This window comes from Pelecanus crispus, chromosome 6 (assembly GCF_030463565.1).
Source record: "Pelecanus crispus isolate bPelCri1 chromosome 6, bPelCri1.pri, whole genome shotgun sequence".
Classification (NCBI taxonomy): domain Eukaryota; kingdom Metazoa; phylum Chordata; class Aves; order Pelecaniformes; family Pelecanidae; genus Pelecanus; species Pelecanus crispus.
Genome location: NC_134648.1, coordinates 17,281,484 through 17,298,058, shown reverse-complemented (window position 1 = coordinate 17,298,058; position 16,575 = coordinate 17,281,484). Strand labels below are relative to the sequence as shown.

Genomic DNA, 16,575 nt, shown 5'->3' with positions numbered 1-16,575 from the left:
CTATTAGCAAAGCAGACCTACCAGGTTCAAAGTCAGTAATAAAATGGCCCTTGAAACCAAGTAGCACTTTTCTGGCTCCCCACATTCTTGAATATTTTTAAGTGTGAAAATACCCCATTTAGGTTATCCATTAATGAATTAGTGACTTGCCGTTTGTTTCACTGTTCCATTTTTGCCAGGTCACTGTTTCATGACTCTTTATTTCAATTCCATTTGTTAGACAATGTATCTCATGCATCTGTGACGGTTGAGGCTGACCGGAATGAGACATTTCTCCCATTCAGTATCCCTTTGTCATTTCGTTCCCCATCTCCTCTCGTCTCTCTCCAAGCTGTCAAAGAAAGGTAAAACTTGCAGCAGGTTCACTCATCCATTACATCTTTCCCTTTTCTGTCCTCTGAATTTATAGCATTGTCTGGTTAAGTTCATACTCTGTTCTGCAAAAAATGTAACATCTGAACTGAAGCACTGGAGATGCAGTCAAGTTTGCTTCCATCTTGACTCTAATGAAGATATGGAGACCTGCTGTTAACTTCAGTGGAGCCAAGATTTCAACCTCAGTTTTTAAATGGCTAAGAATGTTTAACACTACCCTGTAAGCTGTGGTTGTGGTTTGTATTGAAAGCAAACTTACTGGATATTGTTTGGGGATTTTGCTTTTCTGATACTTAGATTTCTGAAGAATGAGTGAAGGCTTCCTATGCTGCTCAGGGACAAACATTAAAATATTCAAAGCATGCTAGATATTGCTAAAACACACTTGCAAAGTATGCCACGTGGTCTGCCATCTTCCTCCTCACACCTTTCAGTGAATCCAATCAATTCCCTAAGTGTTTATGGAATAATGGTAGCTTATACCTGGTGCAAGTAAATATGGTAGTGTCTGTTTTATGCAGAAATCAAATCGCTATTTTAAAACTTGCTTTAAAAAAACGGGAGGGGACGGGACACAAATATAAAGGAGATGGTGTTAAATACATAACTTTAAAATTTGGGAAAAAAAAAAAAGTGCATGTTAATTTCTTAGCTAAAATGTTGCTGGCCCGTAACGATGGTCTGAAAAATTGCGTAGCCCTCCCTTGATCACTTAGGTGTGTGAATTATGTCCTGCAACAAAAAATTGTAGCTGTTATCAATAATGTGAGGATCTCTGAATAACCTTCAGAAGTACATGCAATGTTTTGAATTCTTTCTAAACCATAAGCGTTTTTTAGGACTTTACTAGTAATAAGTGTTTCTACTAATAATGACAACTAAATTTTCAAGTATTCACTATATTCAGTTTATATTTAAATAAAATGCTATCACATTTACAGTTATTTTTTAAGTTTACTTCTAATCCTTTTATACATTAAAGTCCAGTTGTTTTGCTACATTTGAATCCTTTCTCTCCTCTGCAGCAACCTTCAACTCAGTGTAGTAAAAGATGCCATATTCTCTGGCAAATGAGTATAAGGGTTGCTTTTTTCTTTTTTCTTGATGCTCTTAAACTAGTTCTTGGCCAGAAAGCAAGAAGCTGATTTTTCTGTTCAGCTCTTGATGACATCATTCTCTTCAAGGCAGTGGTAGAAATAATTGGGTTTTGGTATCTTCACTGGGCTTTCTCTTGAATAAAATATCTAAAGGGATAGGGGCTGATGATGTGAAAAGGACATTTTTAGTGAGCTTTGTAATCTGAAGAATTAATTTGGAATATTTTAAAACTGTTTCGTATCACCAAGAGGGACATAATTTCCTAATGATGCTTTCTGTTTATAAGCTTTAAAATGCAATGTAGCCAATCTGCATTTATTTGCATACAAATATATGTCAAAATCTAAGTGCTAATGTTAGTATGTGGCCCCATTTCTCCAGCAGCAAAAAACCCAAGTCTTAAATATTTGAGATTTTTATTCTGTGCTGGAAGTATGGACCATGACTGAAGTATGAATTTTGAGGAGCTGCTTAGTGAGTTTTGTTCTTGTTGCTCATTGCTGATCTCATCCTTTTCTCAAGAGTTCTTCAGATTATAAAGTTTTCTGAAATCACTGTTTGATTGGAAAGAAAGTGCTTGATTTGTTTGGTTTTGAACTTCCACTTTTAAATGTTTGAACTTCTGACTCCTAGTGTTTCCAGCTTTGTACGCAAAACTACTGAAAAGATTGGCACACTTCATTTAAGTCCTGACGCTAGAGGGAGGCAAGAAGCAAAGGATGATGAGCAGCTGCAGGAGTTGACTGTTAATCTGGTCGCATCTCCCCAGGAAGAGAAAGAGTGAGTGCAAAATCATGTTTTCTTAGCAATTGCATTTGTTGGGGATTCTGAGGATAGCAAACTAAAGGAAAAAACTACTGTTCAAGTAGAATGCTGAGCTCAGTGAAGTTTTTCCAGCTGCCTTCATTACTATGGTGGGTTTCACTGGTTCTCCCTGACTTCTTTCCTAGAAGCTGAGTAGGCAATGAACACTTCTGGGTGGTGGAGTATGCAGCCTCCACCGTGCTGTAATAATTGAAGAGCAAGAACATAGTGTATTACACTACATGAGAATTGCTGATCTGTGACGCTTGTTAACAGTTATGGACGTGAGTCCAACAGTTCATTTCCTGTCTTTTCTGAGTGGGGAGTAAACACTTTTATCTCCCTAAAAACTTTTTTTTTTAAAATAATGGTAGCTAAAAACATTGAACTTCTTTCATGGTTGTCCAATTAATACAGAGCTAAGTTATTTCATATTCCAGTGATTTGCTAACTTACCATTTTGGACTAACTTTTGTATAGTGGCACGATACTGATTTTTATTCAGTACGTTCAGAAATCTACTGTAGTTAGAGTAGAAGCCATTATAGAAGACCATAAAAATAGTATTATTGGTTGCTCTTCATGCCCAATTCATCCGTAATGTCTGTTGAGCTGTTCCTTCTTTAGAAATGAAAGCTTTATATTTTTTTTAATAAAGGAATTAATGTTGTTTCCTCACAGATTTGAGGAAATCTTCACTTAAATTATTAAAGCTAATACTTCAGATAAGACTGAAATCAATGTGTTTTTCTAGGTTAGAACCACAGAGCTGCCAGCTTCCAGAGGAGGACCATCTAAGAGATCTCAAGGCTGCAACAGCAGAAGCTATGTAAGCAGGGAAACTTTTCAGTGTATAGATATGTTAGGCTTTGGTAGAGAAATGATTGTTTGTTTTTTTTTTTTAAAATTGCTTTTCTTCTTTAATTCATAACATACATGTAAAAGTAACGCCATAAACATCTATTAACATAATCTGAAAGGATCTCATTTGGTTTAATGATTTGTTTCCCCTATTTAAAACCAAGCAAAACCCACTAAAAGCTTATTTAGGTACTCTAGCAGTATCCTTTTGTCCTAACTACAAGCACAGTATAAAAAACCAAACCACCTAACAAACAAAAATCCATTCTGAAAGAAATCTTGAGGAACTCGGAATGTACTAATATCAAATGTAGACAGCCTAAGTAGCCTAAACTGTTTGATGTGCTCAAAACCACAACAAAGCAACCACCAACTGTAAGTCAGGTTTAGGAATATACTTTGAGTTACACAAAACATATATAATTCTTCACTTGTGGCATCTTATAACTGTCAAGCAACTTAGCAAACTTCTTTCTTACGCTACAGAGCCAAACTCCAGGATCCCCTGGTTTTGTTAGAACCGCAGTGCATGAGAAGGGTCTTACAGGAATGGCTTATCTATCTAGAAGAGAAGTTTGGCAGCAAAGAGCATTCTGCTTCTTCTATTAAGAAAAGCAAGACTGTGTGTGCTGAAGAAGAGAGGGCAGTCCTGGAGGAAAACCTACGGCTGGATCCAACTGATGGAGACCCAGCAGAACAGAGTAGTATATTGGAAGACTGCACTGAAAAGGAAAATACTGATGAAACCTGTGTAAGCAAAACCATGTGTGAAGATAGTACTGATTTGAAGGGACCTTTGGACTGCTGCTTTCAAGTGTCTCCTCCATGTGTCATAGAGCCGGATGTTCAGAAAGATCTTACTGACCTGACAACACTGTGTTTTGAGCTGCGTGTATTTTCTTGTGGAAATGGTGAGGCAGAGGAAAGCTCTGATGGAAGTCTGCCACTAGAAGCTTCATGGACCTTGGCTTGTAGGTTTATGCGAAGCTACTTCTTTCTTTTGGATTTAAAAAAACTAAAGCAGTGTATTATAACCATGTATGCAACCAGTCCTAATGTATGGGAAACATACATCACAGGATTGAAAGGTAATTGATGAAAATGTTATTAGTAGTAAACTGAAAGTAAGACTGTTTGGGAGAAAAAAGAAAAAAGCTTGAAGACACTCCTATTTGTGTCTGCAAATTTTTTTTCTGCAGGTGTAGTGTGGGAGGGTTGAGGATGGTTGGTGTGTGGGAGGATTTTTTCTGGGTTTGCCTTGTTTGGTGGTTTGTTTCCCACAAACTTACAAAGAACTGCTGGCTCCTTGAAGAGACTGTTCTTCCCCTCCCCCCAACTCTGTAATTCTGAACCTTTTCATTTATATGGTTGGTTGAACCAAGCTTGTTGGTTGAACACGAGTGATTACACACTGGATCTATTTAAAAACAAGTCTATATGCTTCATAGAGCAAAAGCATCTTAATTAGAATCATATGTCTATAGAAACAAGGCAAAAGCTAGGGGAGGGGCTTCAGTATTTGCACTGGAAATGGAAGATTCGACTTGCAGGGAAGTGTGGTTGACGTGAAACAAAACTGAATGGAATAGATGGGTCCATGCAAATGAGTGGCTTGTGGTCACATCAGACTTCCTTTTTCACAGAAATCCTTTCTGATCTTTCTGATGCCTCTTTAGCCTTATGGAAACAGAGCTTCCTGATTATACTGGAAAACAGAACTTATCTTGTCTCTACACAGAGCTTCTGCTCTATGCATTTCTTTTAAGAATGAATTAAAGTCTTAGCATTGAGTTGGTGCCACGGGAGAGTAGTCAAACAACAGAATCTTGCTTTGAGGGTTGGTATCTGGTATTTGGGTTTCTGGGAATCTGTTCACTATTTGGATTCTGAGAGACCTAGAAGTTAAAGTAATGCATACATTCCCAGTTTGTCCTCAGTTAGATTGCACTTGTGCCTGTAGGTTAATACTCGTGTTTCATCAGGATCAAGGTTCATGTTGAATTCTGAAGTCTGTGAAGCCAGTGTCCAAGCTGAGGTTTTTATTTATTAATAGAAGCAAATTATAGTATATGAAAACTGATGCAGATCTGCATTATATTCAGCAAGCTGTATGTCCTGCAGTGGGGTATCTTTTTTTCATGAGAGAACAATTGCCGCCTCAGAATTCTGAAGAAAATTAAAATATAGCGAGAATACTACTCCATGCCTTAATGGTATCATTTTACAACTGTAATTTTCTCTAAGTGCAGATTAGTGATGTTGATTCCTATGAAATAACAAGTAGGATCTGTTTACTTGTTACTACTACTACCTAGAGAGTTCCATGAAAGTAGTGGTAACTTTTGTCCTTACACATAACAGCTCTGTGTGAGGGCGGGGCAGGGGGGGGAGGAACGATGGCACCAAAACCAAAAACCACCAAAACAAACTTGTCCATATCTTGTAACTTCTGTGCTGATTTATTTCAGAACTAACTTGTCACAGTCCGGTGGCTTTAGCAATGGAAAATGAAGATATGTTGAAAATACTGAAACAGCTGCATGATCTGGGGCCTTGGGATGATAGCCCACTGTTACTAGTACATGCTCAAAGGTTTGTAGCCAAGTCCTTTTTTTCTCTTTAGTGTTGTTAACTTGCGAGCGGGAATTGGTTCACTTAACATGTCATGAAGCTTTCTGGGAATCTTTTAAAGAGATCACCTTTCAGTACTATCTTGAACTTGCAAGAGATCTTGGAAAAATGATAATTTTGCTGTTTGGTACTGAAAGTAGTTTTTGTCCCCTCTCTCCAGGCTTTATGAAAAATTTGGGGAAACAGCTCTTCGGCCCTTGATCAAGTTCCACCCCTCTATTTTGCCTTCTGATATCAAACAGCTGTGCAGGAATGATCCAGCTCACTTTTTAGCATACTTAGATAGTCTGTTGAAATCAAAGCCAGAGGATAAAAGGTAAAGGGAATATAGAATCTTTTCCATTTGTCTGCTCTCTTCATTGTGTAGCTGTATGGGGTGGGGTTTTTTTTGTTTTGGGGGCTTTTTTTACTGTTTCTGTATCTACCTGCTTCGTGTTCTTTAGCATTAGATTGCAATTCATTCTGCCAGTTTTAGTTTGTTTCTCAGACTGTGGGTTTTTTGTTAGATTAGCAGCTAGTTTTAACAGAGTTTTTCTAAATAATAGTTTCAATAGAACTGACTATTTTTTTTTCCTGTGCCTGCAGTTCAGCATACCAAGGTTAGACAGCATTTAAAAAAAAAAAAAAATGCTGGGGGCACACAACCTACAAACTTGATGGTTTTCTGTGGTTCCCCCCTCAGTTTCTAGAAACATAAATCATTCTAGGCTTTTCTATATTTAATTCTACATCCATATTTTGGGGTTTTTTTTTCTGTACACAATCTCTACTTCTCCATATCAGATATATAGAAAACTGGTAGGTTTTTTCTGTGTGTTTTTGTTTTCTAGGTCATCTCTCCTTAGATCTGTTCTGCAGCCCGAATCTGTACGACTGGATTGGTTGTGCTTGGCAGTTTCTCTTGATGCACCACAAAGAGCAAATACAGTGGACGCGGAAGGAAATCCCAGGTAAAGTAGGGTTCACCCAAGGCCCTGAGTGCAGCAAAAAGCTTTAATGGGTCTGCAGGCTTTTGGCTTAGATTTTGTATGACAGTTTGGATGTCACTGAATCCTTCGAGCATTTTGCATATTACAGAGTTCAGCAGAAGCAACCAAAGGATTAAATAACTTTATCTGTAATGCTTTTCAGTGACCGCTCTACTGAGACTACACAGTGTTTCATTCATTTTTCCTTCTCTGTTTTCATATACCTGCCTTTCTTGTAGAGTGAACATAATGTTATGAAGAAAACCATTCATGCTTTAAAACTGAATTTCTCATTTTCTAGGCCACGATCACATTTGTTTACCTGGGGCTACAGCCAGCTCATTCTGCTTTTGATTAAACTCCCAGCTGATTTTGTTACAAAAGAGAAGATGGCTGACATCTGTAAATCACATGGGTAAGAAGAAAACTTGGTAATTCTTGATACTCAGTTAGTTGGTATTCTGACCCCAAAAAGTTATAAATGAAAACGACCCATCTGCTCCTTACTTGGAGACGTTTTATTTAAAAACCTTTCCTGTTTTGAGGATGAATATTGAGTGTCCAATTTAAGGTACCAAATACCCCTTTTGGCTAAGGGGTATTCCCTGTGTCCTCACTCTGCAGTGATTTCTGGCATTCAAGAGATTCCTTTGCTGTTGTCCTCACTGATACTTAAATGAGCATTTAATTATTGTTGACTTTAGTTTAGACTGAGTATTTGATTCCTGGAAATCTTTACTCTCTTATTCAAGATTTTGGCCTGGATATCTCTTTCTCTGTCTGGAGCTGGATAGAAGAATAGAAGCCTTTACTAATATTGCTCATTTGGATGATTTGAGCCTGTTGAATGGAGAAGATGGTTAGTGAGTCTTAAGCTGTGTAAACATACTTGCGTAATATAGGAACTGCCCTTATTATATACTGATTCAGTTTGTCCAAAGTCGAGTTGAACTTTTTATTTTTTTGAAGTGTTTTTGAGTGTAGTGCAGCATATTTGAAACACATAAATGGGTGTTACACTCTTGTATCTTTACACAATGCTTTGTGAAATCAGTTGTGCTAGAAAATGCTTAAAAGTTCAAGAATGCAGAGTTGTTTATCGGTTGGGAGTAAAAGCTAAACTTGGTGTTGTAGATAGGGGAGTAGCTAGCTGCTGTGCACAGCACAAAACTCCCCTCACTGCACGTGCACACACACAAAGTTACAACAAGCAAAGCATTGTATCACACGGCAGAACTTAGAAGAAAATTCCCAGTAGCCCTAAGATGGACAAAACAATTCTCTGTCTTTTGACTTAATCTGAAGCCTTAAATACTGAACTATTGTGAAGCTTTGTGTGTAGTTCACCACTGAATCTCTACACTGAGGCAGTCAAGGCAGTACACTTCTGTATACAATTTGCTTGTTGGTAACACTTGGTTTTCTTAAATTTTCACAGAGAAAAACAGAATAGCTACCTTCCCTTTTAGTACAGATATATTTAAAATAGTAGTCTTAGAATAAGCCTTGGTTTACAAATAATGTAACAAACTCATTTTACATCTAGGTTCCATTCCAGAGACCATAGAAGAATGGAAGTTTCTTCTGCATCTTGCACAAAAACACAGCACAGCTTTCCACCACCACAGCCCACAGAACGGGAGTGCTGTCAGCAACGGTAGCCCAAGCTGCCCAGACTGCATCACTGTGGAAAATGTAGCTCTCTTACTGGCAAAGGCCATTGGCCCAAATCGTGCCTTGCCTCTCTTGCAGGAGTGTGGCTTGACAATAGATTTGTCTGAGAGATTTACTGGTGTCTGTGAGATACTGAGAGTTGCTGAGAAAAGGCAAAGGTAAGATGACATGTCAACAGAGGATCCACGTGTGCACCCTATTCATTTTGGATCTTCTTGGTGCTTTAAACTTTCTTTTCAGTTAACAAAAATACAAAAAACTTCACATTTTTACCTCCGATCTTAAACTCAGCTGAAAGCTTTTCTGTTGAGCTATGTATTGTGCAATGTAGGCATTTTAAAACGGAAAATGAGGAAACAGGTAGTCATACATTAAAGAGGTATGTGAAGGAGACTCTCTGAAAGAGATATCTGTCTTGCTGAGTCCTGTGCAGACTCTGATCTCATCTATCATTTCCAGAGAAGGCATACATGGTGGTGTCATGATGTTACTTCTAAAATACAATCACGATTTGACAAACTTTTCTTTAAAAAGCAAACCAAAACTCTTGTTCTTTCTGTTGTTAGCTTTTTTTCCTGTTTGACTTTTTTTTCTTCCCCCCCTTTGCTTTAATTGCAGAGCGCTGCTTCAGTCCATGTTGGAAAGGTGTGACCGGTTTTTGTGGTCTCAGCAAGCGTAGAAGACAACTTGGAAAACTTTGGGAACATTTTTTACTGTAATGATTGTATTATTAAAGTGCCTCTTAAACTTCACAGGCTCTTAAAGAAATGAACTCCTGTCTAAAAGTTCAATTATATTGAGCCAGTCTCAATCTGGCAGGTGTCTGACCAGGAACTGTTGACAGTTCTTCCTTATTCCTCTGGAGATGAGTATTGAACTCTAGAACTCAAATCAAAACAATCCAGTATTTACCTTGAAATTAAGTTTACAGATTTCTGAGATGAAAATTCCTGAATTTATTTTCCAAGTCTATATGACTTAAGTGTTAAGGATATGACCCCTAAGTATTACATTATGGTGTATGAAATTTTTTGTTTGTTTGCAAACATGAGAGGCCATTTCTTGGAAATATCGAAGCCAGTACTTGTTTAATTTTCGTTTAAATGACATTGACTTTTTCAAGTTCCTGTAGAAGTACTTGTTATGATACATTTTTTTTTTTTTTTCCTTCCTCTTAAATTATAGGGACTTGGCTCCATTAATGCATTTCAAATGGGCAAGACGAGTCTTAAAATGGGAGGGAAATATTTTTCAGGAGTGGATTAATGGTTAAGAATGATGATTAACAGAAGAACTTGTTAAATGAACTCACTGTTAAACTATAAGCATGATATTTCTAAATTTCCCATATCTATGTGTGCAACATGACTATAGACATCAGTTGTCATATTTCAACAAACATCAGGACAATGGAATTAGAATCATGGAATCATTTAGCTTGGAAAAGACCTTTAAGATCGTTGAGTCCAACTGTTAACCTAGCACTGCCCAGTCCACCGCTAAACTGTGTCCCTAAGCACCACATCTACATGGCTTTTAAATACCTCCAGGGACGGGGACTCAACCACTTCCCTAGGCAGCCCGTTCCAATCCTTGACAACACTTATGGTGAAGAAATTTTTCCTAATATCCAAGCTAAACCTCCCCTTGAGGACATTCGGTCTCCTCCTATTGCTTGTTAGTTGGGAGAAGAGACCAACACCCACCTCACTACAACCTCCTTTCAGGTAGTTGTAGAGAGCTATAAGGTCTCCCCTCAGCCTCCTCTTCTCTAGGCTAAACAACCCCAGTTCCCTCAGCCGCTCCTCATAAGACTTGTGCTCCAGACCCCTCACCAGCTTTGTTGTCCTTCTCTGGACATGCTCCAGCACCTCAGTGTCTGTCTTGTAGTGAGGGTCCCAAAACTGGACACAGTATTCCAGGTGCGGCCTCACCAGTGCTGAATACAGGGGGACAATCACCTCCCTGCTCCTGCTGGCCACACTATTCCTGATAAAAGCCAGGATGCTGTTGGCCTTCTTGGCCACCTGGGCACACTGCTGGCTCATGTTCAGCCGGCTGTTGACCAACACCCTCAGGTCCTTTTCAGCCAGGTAGCTTTCCAGCCACTCTTCCCCAAGCCTGTGGCATTGCATGGGGTTGTTGTGACCCAAGTGCAGGACCCAGCACTTGGCCTTGTTGAACCTCATACAATTGGCCTCGGCCCATTGGTCCAGCCTGTCCAGATCCCTCTGTAGAGCCTTCCTGCCCTCCAGCAGATCAACGCTCCTGCCCAACTTGGTGTTGTCTGCAAACTTACTGAGGGTGCACTCGATCCCTTCATCCAGATCACTGATAAAGACATTAAACAGAACTGGCCCCAATACTGAGCCCTGGGGAACACCACTTGTGACTGGCCGCCAACTGGATTTAACTCCATTCACCACACCTCTTTGGGCCCAGCCATCCAGCCAGTTTTTTACCCAGCAAACAGCACGCCCGTCCAAGCCATAAGCAGCCAGTTTCTCCAGGAGAACGCTGTAGGAAACTGTGTCTGTCAAAGGCTTTACTAAAGTCGAGGTAAACTTTGGTAATTCCATAATGAATTTTGACATTTTGGAAAGTGAGAGGACCACATGTCTTATTTTAATAATCTTTTTAAAAGCTGAAGGTTTAGATAAGCATTTTTAGATGGATGCTGTCAAGAAAGAAATCTTTTTAAATATCTGCTAGAATATGAAGATTCATCAAATCACTTGGATTTTTTCTTGTTTACAGAACTATGCTTTGTACCAGTACTCTTTCTGCACTTAATACCTCTTTGAACAAGTTTCCTTTTAGGCCTCTAGTTTTAGCCCTCTTCACTGTCAGACTTTCACATTTTTAGCAGAAGGCCACAGTGTCTGGTCAATATTTGATTTTCATAAATGTCATTTAAACAAAAAATTAATGCAGGCATTGGAACTAAATTTTACTAAAATAACTTTGTCATGAAATGACTTGAAAATATTTCTTTATAAAGCATCTTTTTATGTAGGCTTGCGGCACTTGTGCTGCAAAATAATGCGTTTATTTTCATCAGAATAGGACTTAGTAATACAACTTTCGGACTTTTGAGAGGTGCAGTCTGACTATTTCATCTCAGTTGCAATAAAGACTTTATTGTGGAGGGTTGGTTACTTCACTAGAGGAAATGAAGTTACAGGGAGACAATTAGTAGCAGGCTTTCATCTGTTAATAGTGTTGCTTGTGGAAAAGCCAATACAGAACTAAAAAAGAAAACTTGAAATCTTTTGGGGTTTAGATTTTGACATTGGAAATGGCACAGATCCTTCTATCAGAAACACCCCATGCTCTTACAGTAAGACTTGGAATAGGAGCCAGGCACCTGCAGTGTGTGGTGAGGTTACACAAATCAGATGATGTTGGTGCCTGTTCTCTTACCTGCCAAATGAGCATGCTGCTACCTCAGTGGCTGTTGTGCTTAACTAACTCCGTTTCATACAGTGTGTGAATGTAGTACAGCTTTAGCTGAGTACTCGTGTTGCCCTCCTTAGAGGAAGTTGGCTGGCTTTCCAAGAATGTACCTGGCTTAGCTCTGTATGTAACGTTCCACTTCATTTGCTCTCTGTATTTTGTGTACACAGTAGTCTCTTACTTCTGTGGGGTTTTTGTACACTTGGTTAACTTTGAGGGAGGGTTGGGGCTTTTTTGTTTGTTTTGGTTTTTTTTTTTTTTTTACAACAAATCATAACTTTCCATTTAGAGCTTTTAAATTTTGTGTAGCTAACATAATGGGAAGCCTTTGTTCAAACTGGTGTCTAAAGTGAGCTTTTGTTGATGATTTCAACTAACTTGGCTGTCAATAAAGAGTAAGAATTTAGTCTCTGGAGAAGAGTTGGAAAATTGCAGTTTCCTATTCTTGATATGTGTATCTTCATCTCATATGGGTAAGGTGAAGGGACTGTGAAATGAAATGGTCTTTTGTTTAGAAGTTACAGGTGTACAGAGCAATGCCCTCATCCTAAAGCTACAGCCGCTCACAGCTCTTGTCAGCTAGCTAAGCATACACCACTATAGTTTCCATCAGCCTGTGCTGGAGCAGATGAGCTGCAGCTCATCTTCAGTTTTGGTGACTGACTGTTGGTGGAGGGGAGTCTTGAAAAGCAGAGATGAATAAAGGGGGCTTTGCCTGGAGCAACTTTAAATAGAAGCCGTGTTGGTTTTGTTGAGTCCCATTGTTGTGTCGTTCCCCGCCCCCCCCCACCCCCCCCCCTCCAAGGGGGGAAAAAAAATACATAAAAGCCTCATACCTGCCTCAAAACATTATTTCACTGTTAGAATCCTATTATCAAAACCTATGGGGAAATCAATTTTATTTAAGATAAACATCTGCATATGCAATCTCTTTCTTGAAGAGGGGCCAAGTTTGCAGTTGTTCTACATGTCTATAAGCCTGAGGCCAATGCTAGTAAATACTCCATACAGCACCATGGCAAAACTAATGAAGTGAGTTATTGCCCATGTAAACTTTGGTAAGGTCCTAGTGCTTCCCAGAATAAGGAATAACTGCATCTATTATTGTGCCTGAGCTGGGAATTCACCTCATCCCCTTTCTCAAGACTTAGATTGCAAAATGTCTACATTGCAGAATGTTTGCATTTATACATATTTAGAATTAAAGGGCAACTAGTTTGAGGTTGCTTTTTATCTTAACTATATCAGAATGTACAAACCCAGAAAACTGTCCCCCAGGGGCCCCTATATGTGTTATGTTTACCCAGTGTGCATACGCAGCCTGTGTTTTAGTGCTAGGCCAGAAAGGAATATTCCATTCAAACCCGTCTGCAAGCTCAGAGGCAGCTTGCCTGTTTCTGTTGCAAAAGCAACAGTTTTGGCAGCTGCTTTTTTCTGTGGGCCAAGGGCTGTGTAATCGGAAGGCAGGCCAAGAGGGTAACGGGAAAGCAGTGCTCACACTGTTACCTGCTGGAGCACAAAGCTGGTGCTTTATCTCAGTTACCGTAGGGAATTTCCCTTAGCAGTTCCTGTACCCATGCTGGTAACGCAGCTGACCGTTTGTGGTGGGTTGACCCTGGCTGTCAACCATGTGCCCACCAAAGTTGCTTATCACTCCCCCTCCTCAACTAGACAGGGGAGAGAAAATATAACAAAAAGCTCGGGGGTCGAGATAAGGACAGGGAGAGGTCACTCAGCAATTGCAGTCACGGGCAAAACAGACTTGACTTAGGGGAGAATCAGTTTAATTTATTACCAGTCATATCACAGTAGGATAATGAGAAATAAAACCAAATCTTAAAACACCTTCCCCCCACCCCTCCCTTCTTCCCGGGCTCAGCTTCACTCCCAAATTCTCTACCTCCTCCCTGCAAGCCGCACAGGGGGATGGGGAATGGGGGTTGCAGTCAGTTCATCACACATTGTCCCTGCCACTCCTTCCTCCTCAAGGGGAGGACTCCTCACACTCTTCCTCTGCTCCAGCGTGGGGTCCCTTCCATGGGAGACAGTCCTCCACGAACTTCTCTAACGTGGGTCCTTCCCACGGGCTACAGTTCTTCACGAGCTGCTCCAGCATGGGTCCTTTCTATGGGGTGCAGTCCTTTAGGAGCAGGCTGTTCCAGTGTGGGTCCCTGATGGGGTCACAAGTCCTGCCAGCAAACCTGCTCCAGCCTGGGCTCCTGTCTCCATGGGGCCACAGGTCCTGCCAGGTGCCTGCTCCAGTGCAGGCTCTCCATGGGGTCACAGCCTCCTTTGGGCACATTCACCTGCTCCAGTGTGGGGTCTTACACGGGCTGCAGGTGGATATCTGCTCCACCATTAACCTCCATGGGCTGCAGGGGCACAGCCTGCCTCACCATGGTCTTCACCATGGGCTGCAGGGGAATCTCTGCTTTGGCACCTGGAGCACCTCCTCCCCCTCCTTCTTTACTGACCTTGGTGTCTGCAGAGTCATTCCTCTCACACATTCTCACTCCTCTCTCCGCCTGCAGTTTTGTGTTCCTCCATTTTTTTCCCCCCTTCTTAAATACGTTATCACAGAGGCGCTACCACTGTTGCTGATCGGCTTGGCCTTGGCCAGCAGCAGGTCCATCTTGGAACCGGCTGGCACTGGCACTATGGGACGTGGGGGAAGCTTCTAGTAGCTTCTCACAGAATCCACCCCTGTAGCCCCCCTGCTACCAAAACCTTGCCACGCAAACCAAATACACCATTGCTTGTGCACAGACACAGACCCAACCTTGTGCTTCGATGTACAGCGCAGACTGTCTGGCACCCTCTCCTCCAAGCTCTGTCCAGCACAAGAGCTGAACAAAAGTGCCACCCTTAAGCCAACTGTAACACTTCAAGAACACAGAACACTTCAGTCTTTGAGGCAGTTTCTCAGCCTGCTTGTTATGAGGAGCAAATAGTCCTGTGGACAGCTGAAGAAGCACCACATACTTTCTAAAAAATTGTGTAACAGGAGCTATGAACTTTCAGTAAGGACAAGGACAGGCTTACCGTAATGATTTCTGTGTTAGAAGTGGACTGGTGGGGGGGAATTCCCAGCCATGGGAATTTTCCAATTTCCTATTTTGAGGGGTTTGAATTGCTTATAAATACCCTCTCTGAGTCTGAAAGCACACGAGACAAGCTCCATCTCCTTTGGCTTTGCCTTTCTGCAATCGTGAGTGATATTCTGAATTTGTGAGCTATATGCGGTGTTTTTAGCTGGTAGCTGGGAACAGGAGTAATGCTTTAGCATGTGGCGCTTCTCTGTATTCATGATAGGAGCAGCAGGGAATGCTAAAATGCAAGTTTCTCAGGTCCAGCTGCCTCTGTTGCGGAGTTCTTAGCTGAGCTCGTTGTCGCACAGAGGGCATGAGTCCTTGTGGGGGCGAGAGGTGGGTTCCTGGGCTAGCCATCAGCGCTGGGGCAGCTGCCCCAGCACAGCTGTGGGTGTGATGGATGCTATGTCAGCAGTCTCTCAGAGGTGCTCCAGAACTGCTCATGTCTCTGATTGTCTCACAGCTCCATATCAGGCTTGGGCCAGGAACCATGAGGCTCTGTGTCTGCCTCGCGTTGCTCTCCCTTATTCTGTGTGCAAGTGCTGACATAGGCCAAGGTGGACGATTTGCCTTGGATGCGCTGAGAGGTAAGCTGCTCTTGCCACGGGCCTGTCTCTCAGGAACCTCCTCCCCGAGCACAGGCTACCGGCAGCCAGTGGACGCAGTCCTCAGAGCTGGGAGGTCCACAGCTCCGTATGAGGGACTGCATTGGTTTCTGCTGCTGGAAGAGGGCCTTGATCAGTCCCTGCGGGCCCTTTCTGTGGGCACAGCCCCATGCAAAGCCCACGTGGAGAAGTGCCTCTCTGTGTTACCACTCCTCGGGCCTTTCAGCTCCTGGCTGAAATGGTATTTAACTGTTTCCGGGATGACTCTTTAAAGTCAACATCATCTCTGTTTCTCTGCTTTCTTCAGGGTCATGGGATATGTACAAAGCATACCGGGACATGCGTGAGGCAAATTATAAAGGTGCTGACAAATATTTCCATGCTCGTGGAAATTATGATGCTGCCCAAAGAGGACCTGGTGGTGCTTGGGCAGCCAAAGTCATCAGGTAATGGAGCGTATTTGGCTTGTTAACTGAGTTACTAGGGATCCAGGCATTCCAGTTAGGCTGAGGTCCTTTTTGACTTGTACTCGGCTGACAGTGGAGGGAGGGGAAGCAGTTAATGTCTGAACAGCTTGTCTCTATAGGAGGGGTGCCTCTCCCCCCACATAAGCATAAGCCTTTCTTCTTGTCCTCCTGAGAAGGCAGATTGCTTACCTCTGCATTTCTGGTGATAAGGAACTCTCTTTTCTTGCTGGTGTGTTTCCTGACACGAGAGTTATGGATTCCACTGTGGTTCTCAGCCAAGGACTGAATATGTGCTCGCATCTCACTGCGAGAAGTCCTGCAGGAAAAGCTAGTTTTGCATGAGCGAGGAAATCAACGTGGAGTTAGATGCTGGTTGATTCCGGTGGCCTTTTTTCTTCCTGCTAGCGACTTGCGGGAAAAGTGGCAAAGCGACGTGAGTGGCAGAGGCGCAGAGGACACCCGCGCTGACCAAGAGGCGAACGAGTGGGGCAGAAACGGCGGGGACCCCAACCGCTACAGACCTGCAGGCCTTCCCAGCAAATACTAA

The 16,575-nt window shown here is 41.7% G+C and overlaps 3 protein-coding genes across 5 annotated transcripts in view; 2 read left to right on the top strand and 1 right to left on the bottom strand.

The window, feature by feature from the left end:
- Nucleotides 1-9,482, top strand: part of HPS5 (HPS5 biogenesis of lysosomal organelles complex 2 subunit 2) — a 22,586-nt gene extending 13,104 nt beyond the window's left edge. The window contains exons 13-23 of one of the 3 annotated variants that reach the window (XM_075712318.1): nt 221-344; nt 2,107-2,253; nt 3,032-3,106; nt 3,625-4,226; nt 5,607-5,730; nt 5,930-6,085; nt 6,600-6,719; nt 7,039-7,152; nt 7,490-7,596; nt 8,284-8,569; nt 9,030-9,482. In XM_075712318.1, the coding sequence (XP_075568433.1) occupies nt 221-344; nt 2,107-2,253; nt 3,032-3,106; nt 3,625-4,226; nt 5,607-5,730; nt 5,930-6,085; nt 6,600-6,719; nt 7,039-7,152; nt 7,490-7,596; nt 8,284-8,569; nt 9,030-9,090 (1,916 nt within the window). In that variant the 3' untranslated portion in view covers nt 9,091-9,482. Of the gene's footprint in view, nt 1-220; nt 345-2,106; nt 2,254-3,031; nt 3,107-3,624; nt 4,227-5,606; nt 5,731-5,929; nt 6,086-6,571; nt 6,720-7,038; nt 7,153-7,489; nt 7,597-8,283; nt 8,570-9,029 lie in introns of those variants that run through there. The other 2 variants (XM_075712319.1, XM_075712320.1) reach the window with 2 other exon arrangements.
- The window catches only part of GTF2H1 (general transcription factor IIH subunit 1), a 227,247-nt gene that overhangs the window by 39,457 nt on the left and 171,215 nt on the right, over nt 1-16,575 (bottom strand). The gene's annotated exons all lie outside the window — the stretch shown is intronic.
- LOC104026052 (serum amyloid A protein) lies at nt 9,093-16,575 on the top strand. The gene is made up of 4 exons (XM_075712345.1): nt 9,093-9,126; nt 15,420-15,543; nt 15,869-16,007; nt 16,434-16,575. The coding sequence occupies exons 2-4, from the start codon at nt 15,447-15,449 to the stop codon at nt 16,573-16,575; spliced, it is 378 nt and encodes a 125-aa protein (XP_075568460.1). The 5' UTR covers nt 9,093-9,126; nt 15,420-15,446.

Coding starts and splice junctions, on each gene's coding strand:
- LOC104026052 (XM_075712345.1), top strand. CDS start 15,447: ATGAGGCTCTGTGTCTGCCTCGCGTTGCTCTCCCTTATTCTGTGTGCA. Junction 15,544..15,868: donor TGCCTTGGATGCGCTGAGAG/GTAAGCTGCTCT, acceptor TGCTTTCTTCAG/GGTCATGGGATATGTACAAA. Junction 16,008..16,433: donor TGGGCAGCCAAAGTCATCAG/GTAATGGAGCGT, acceptor TCTTCCTGCTAG/CGACTTGCGGGAAAAGTGGC.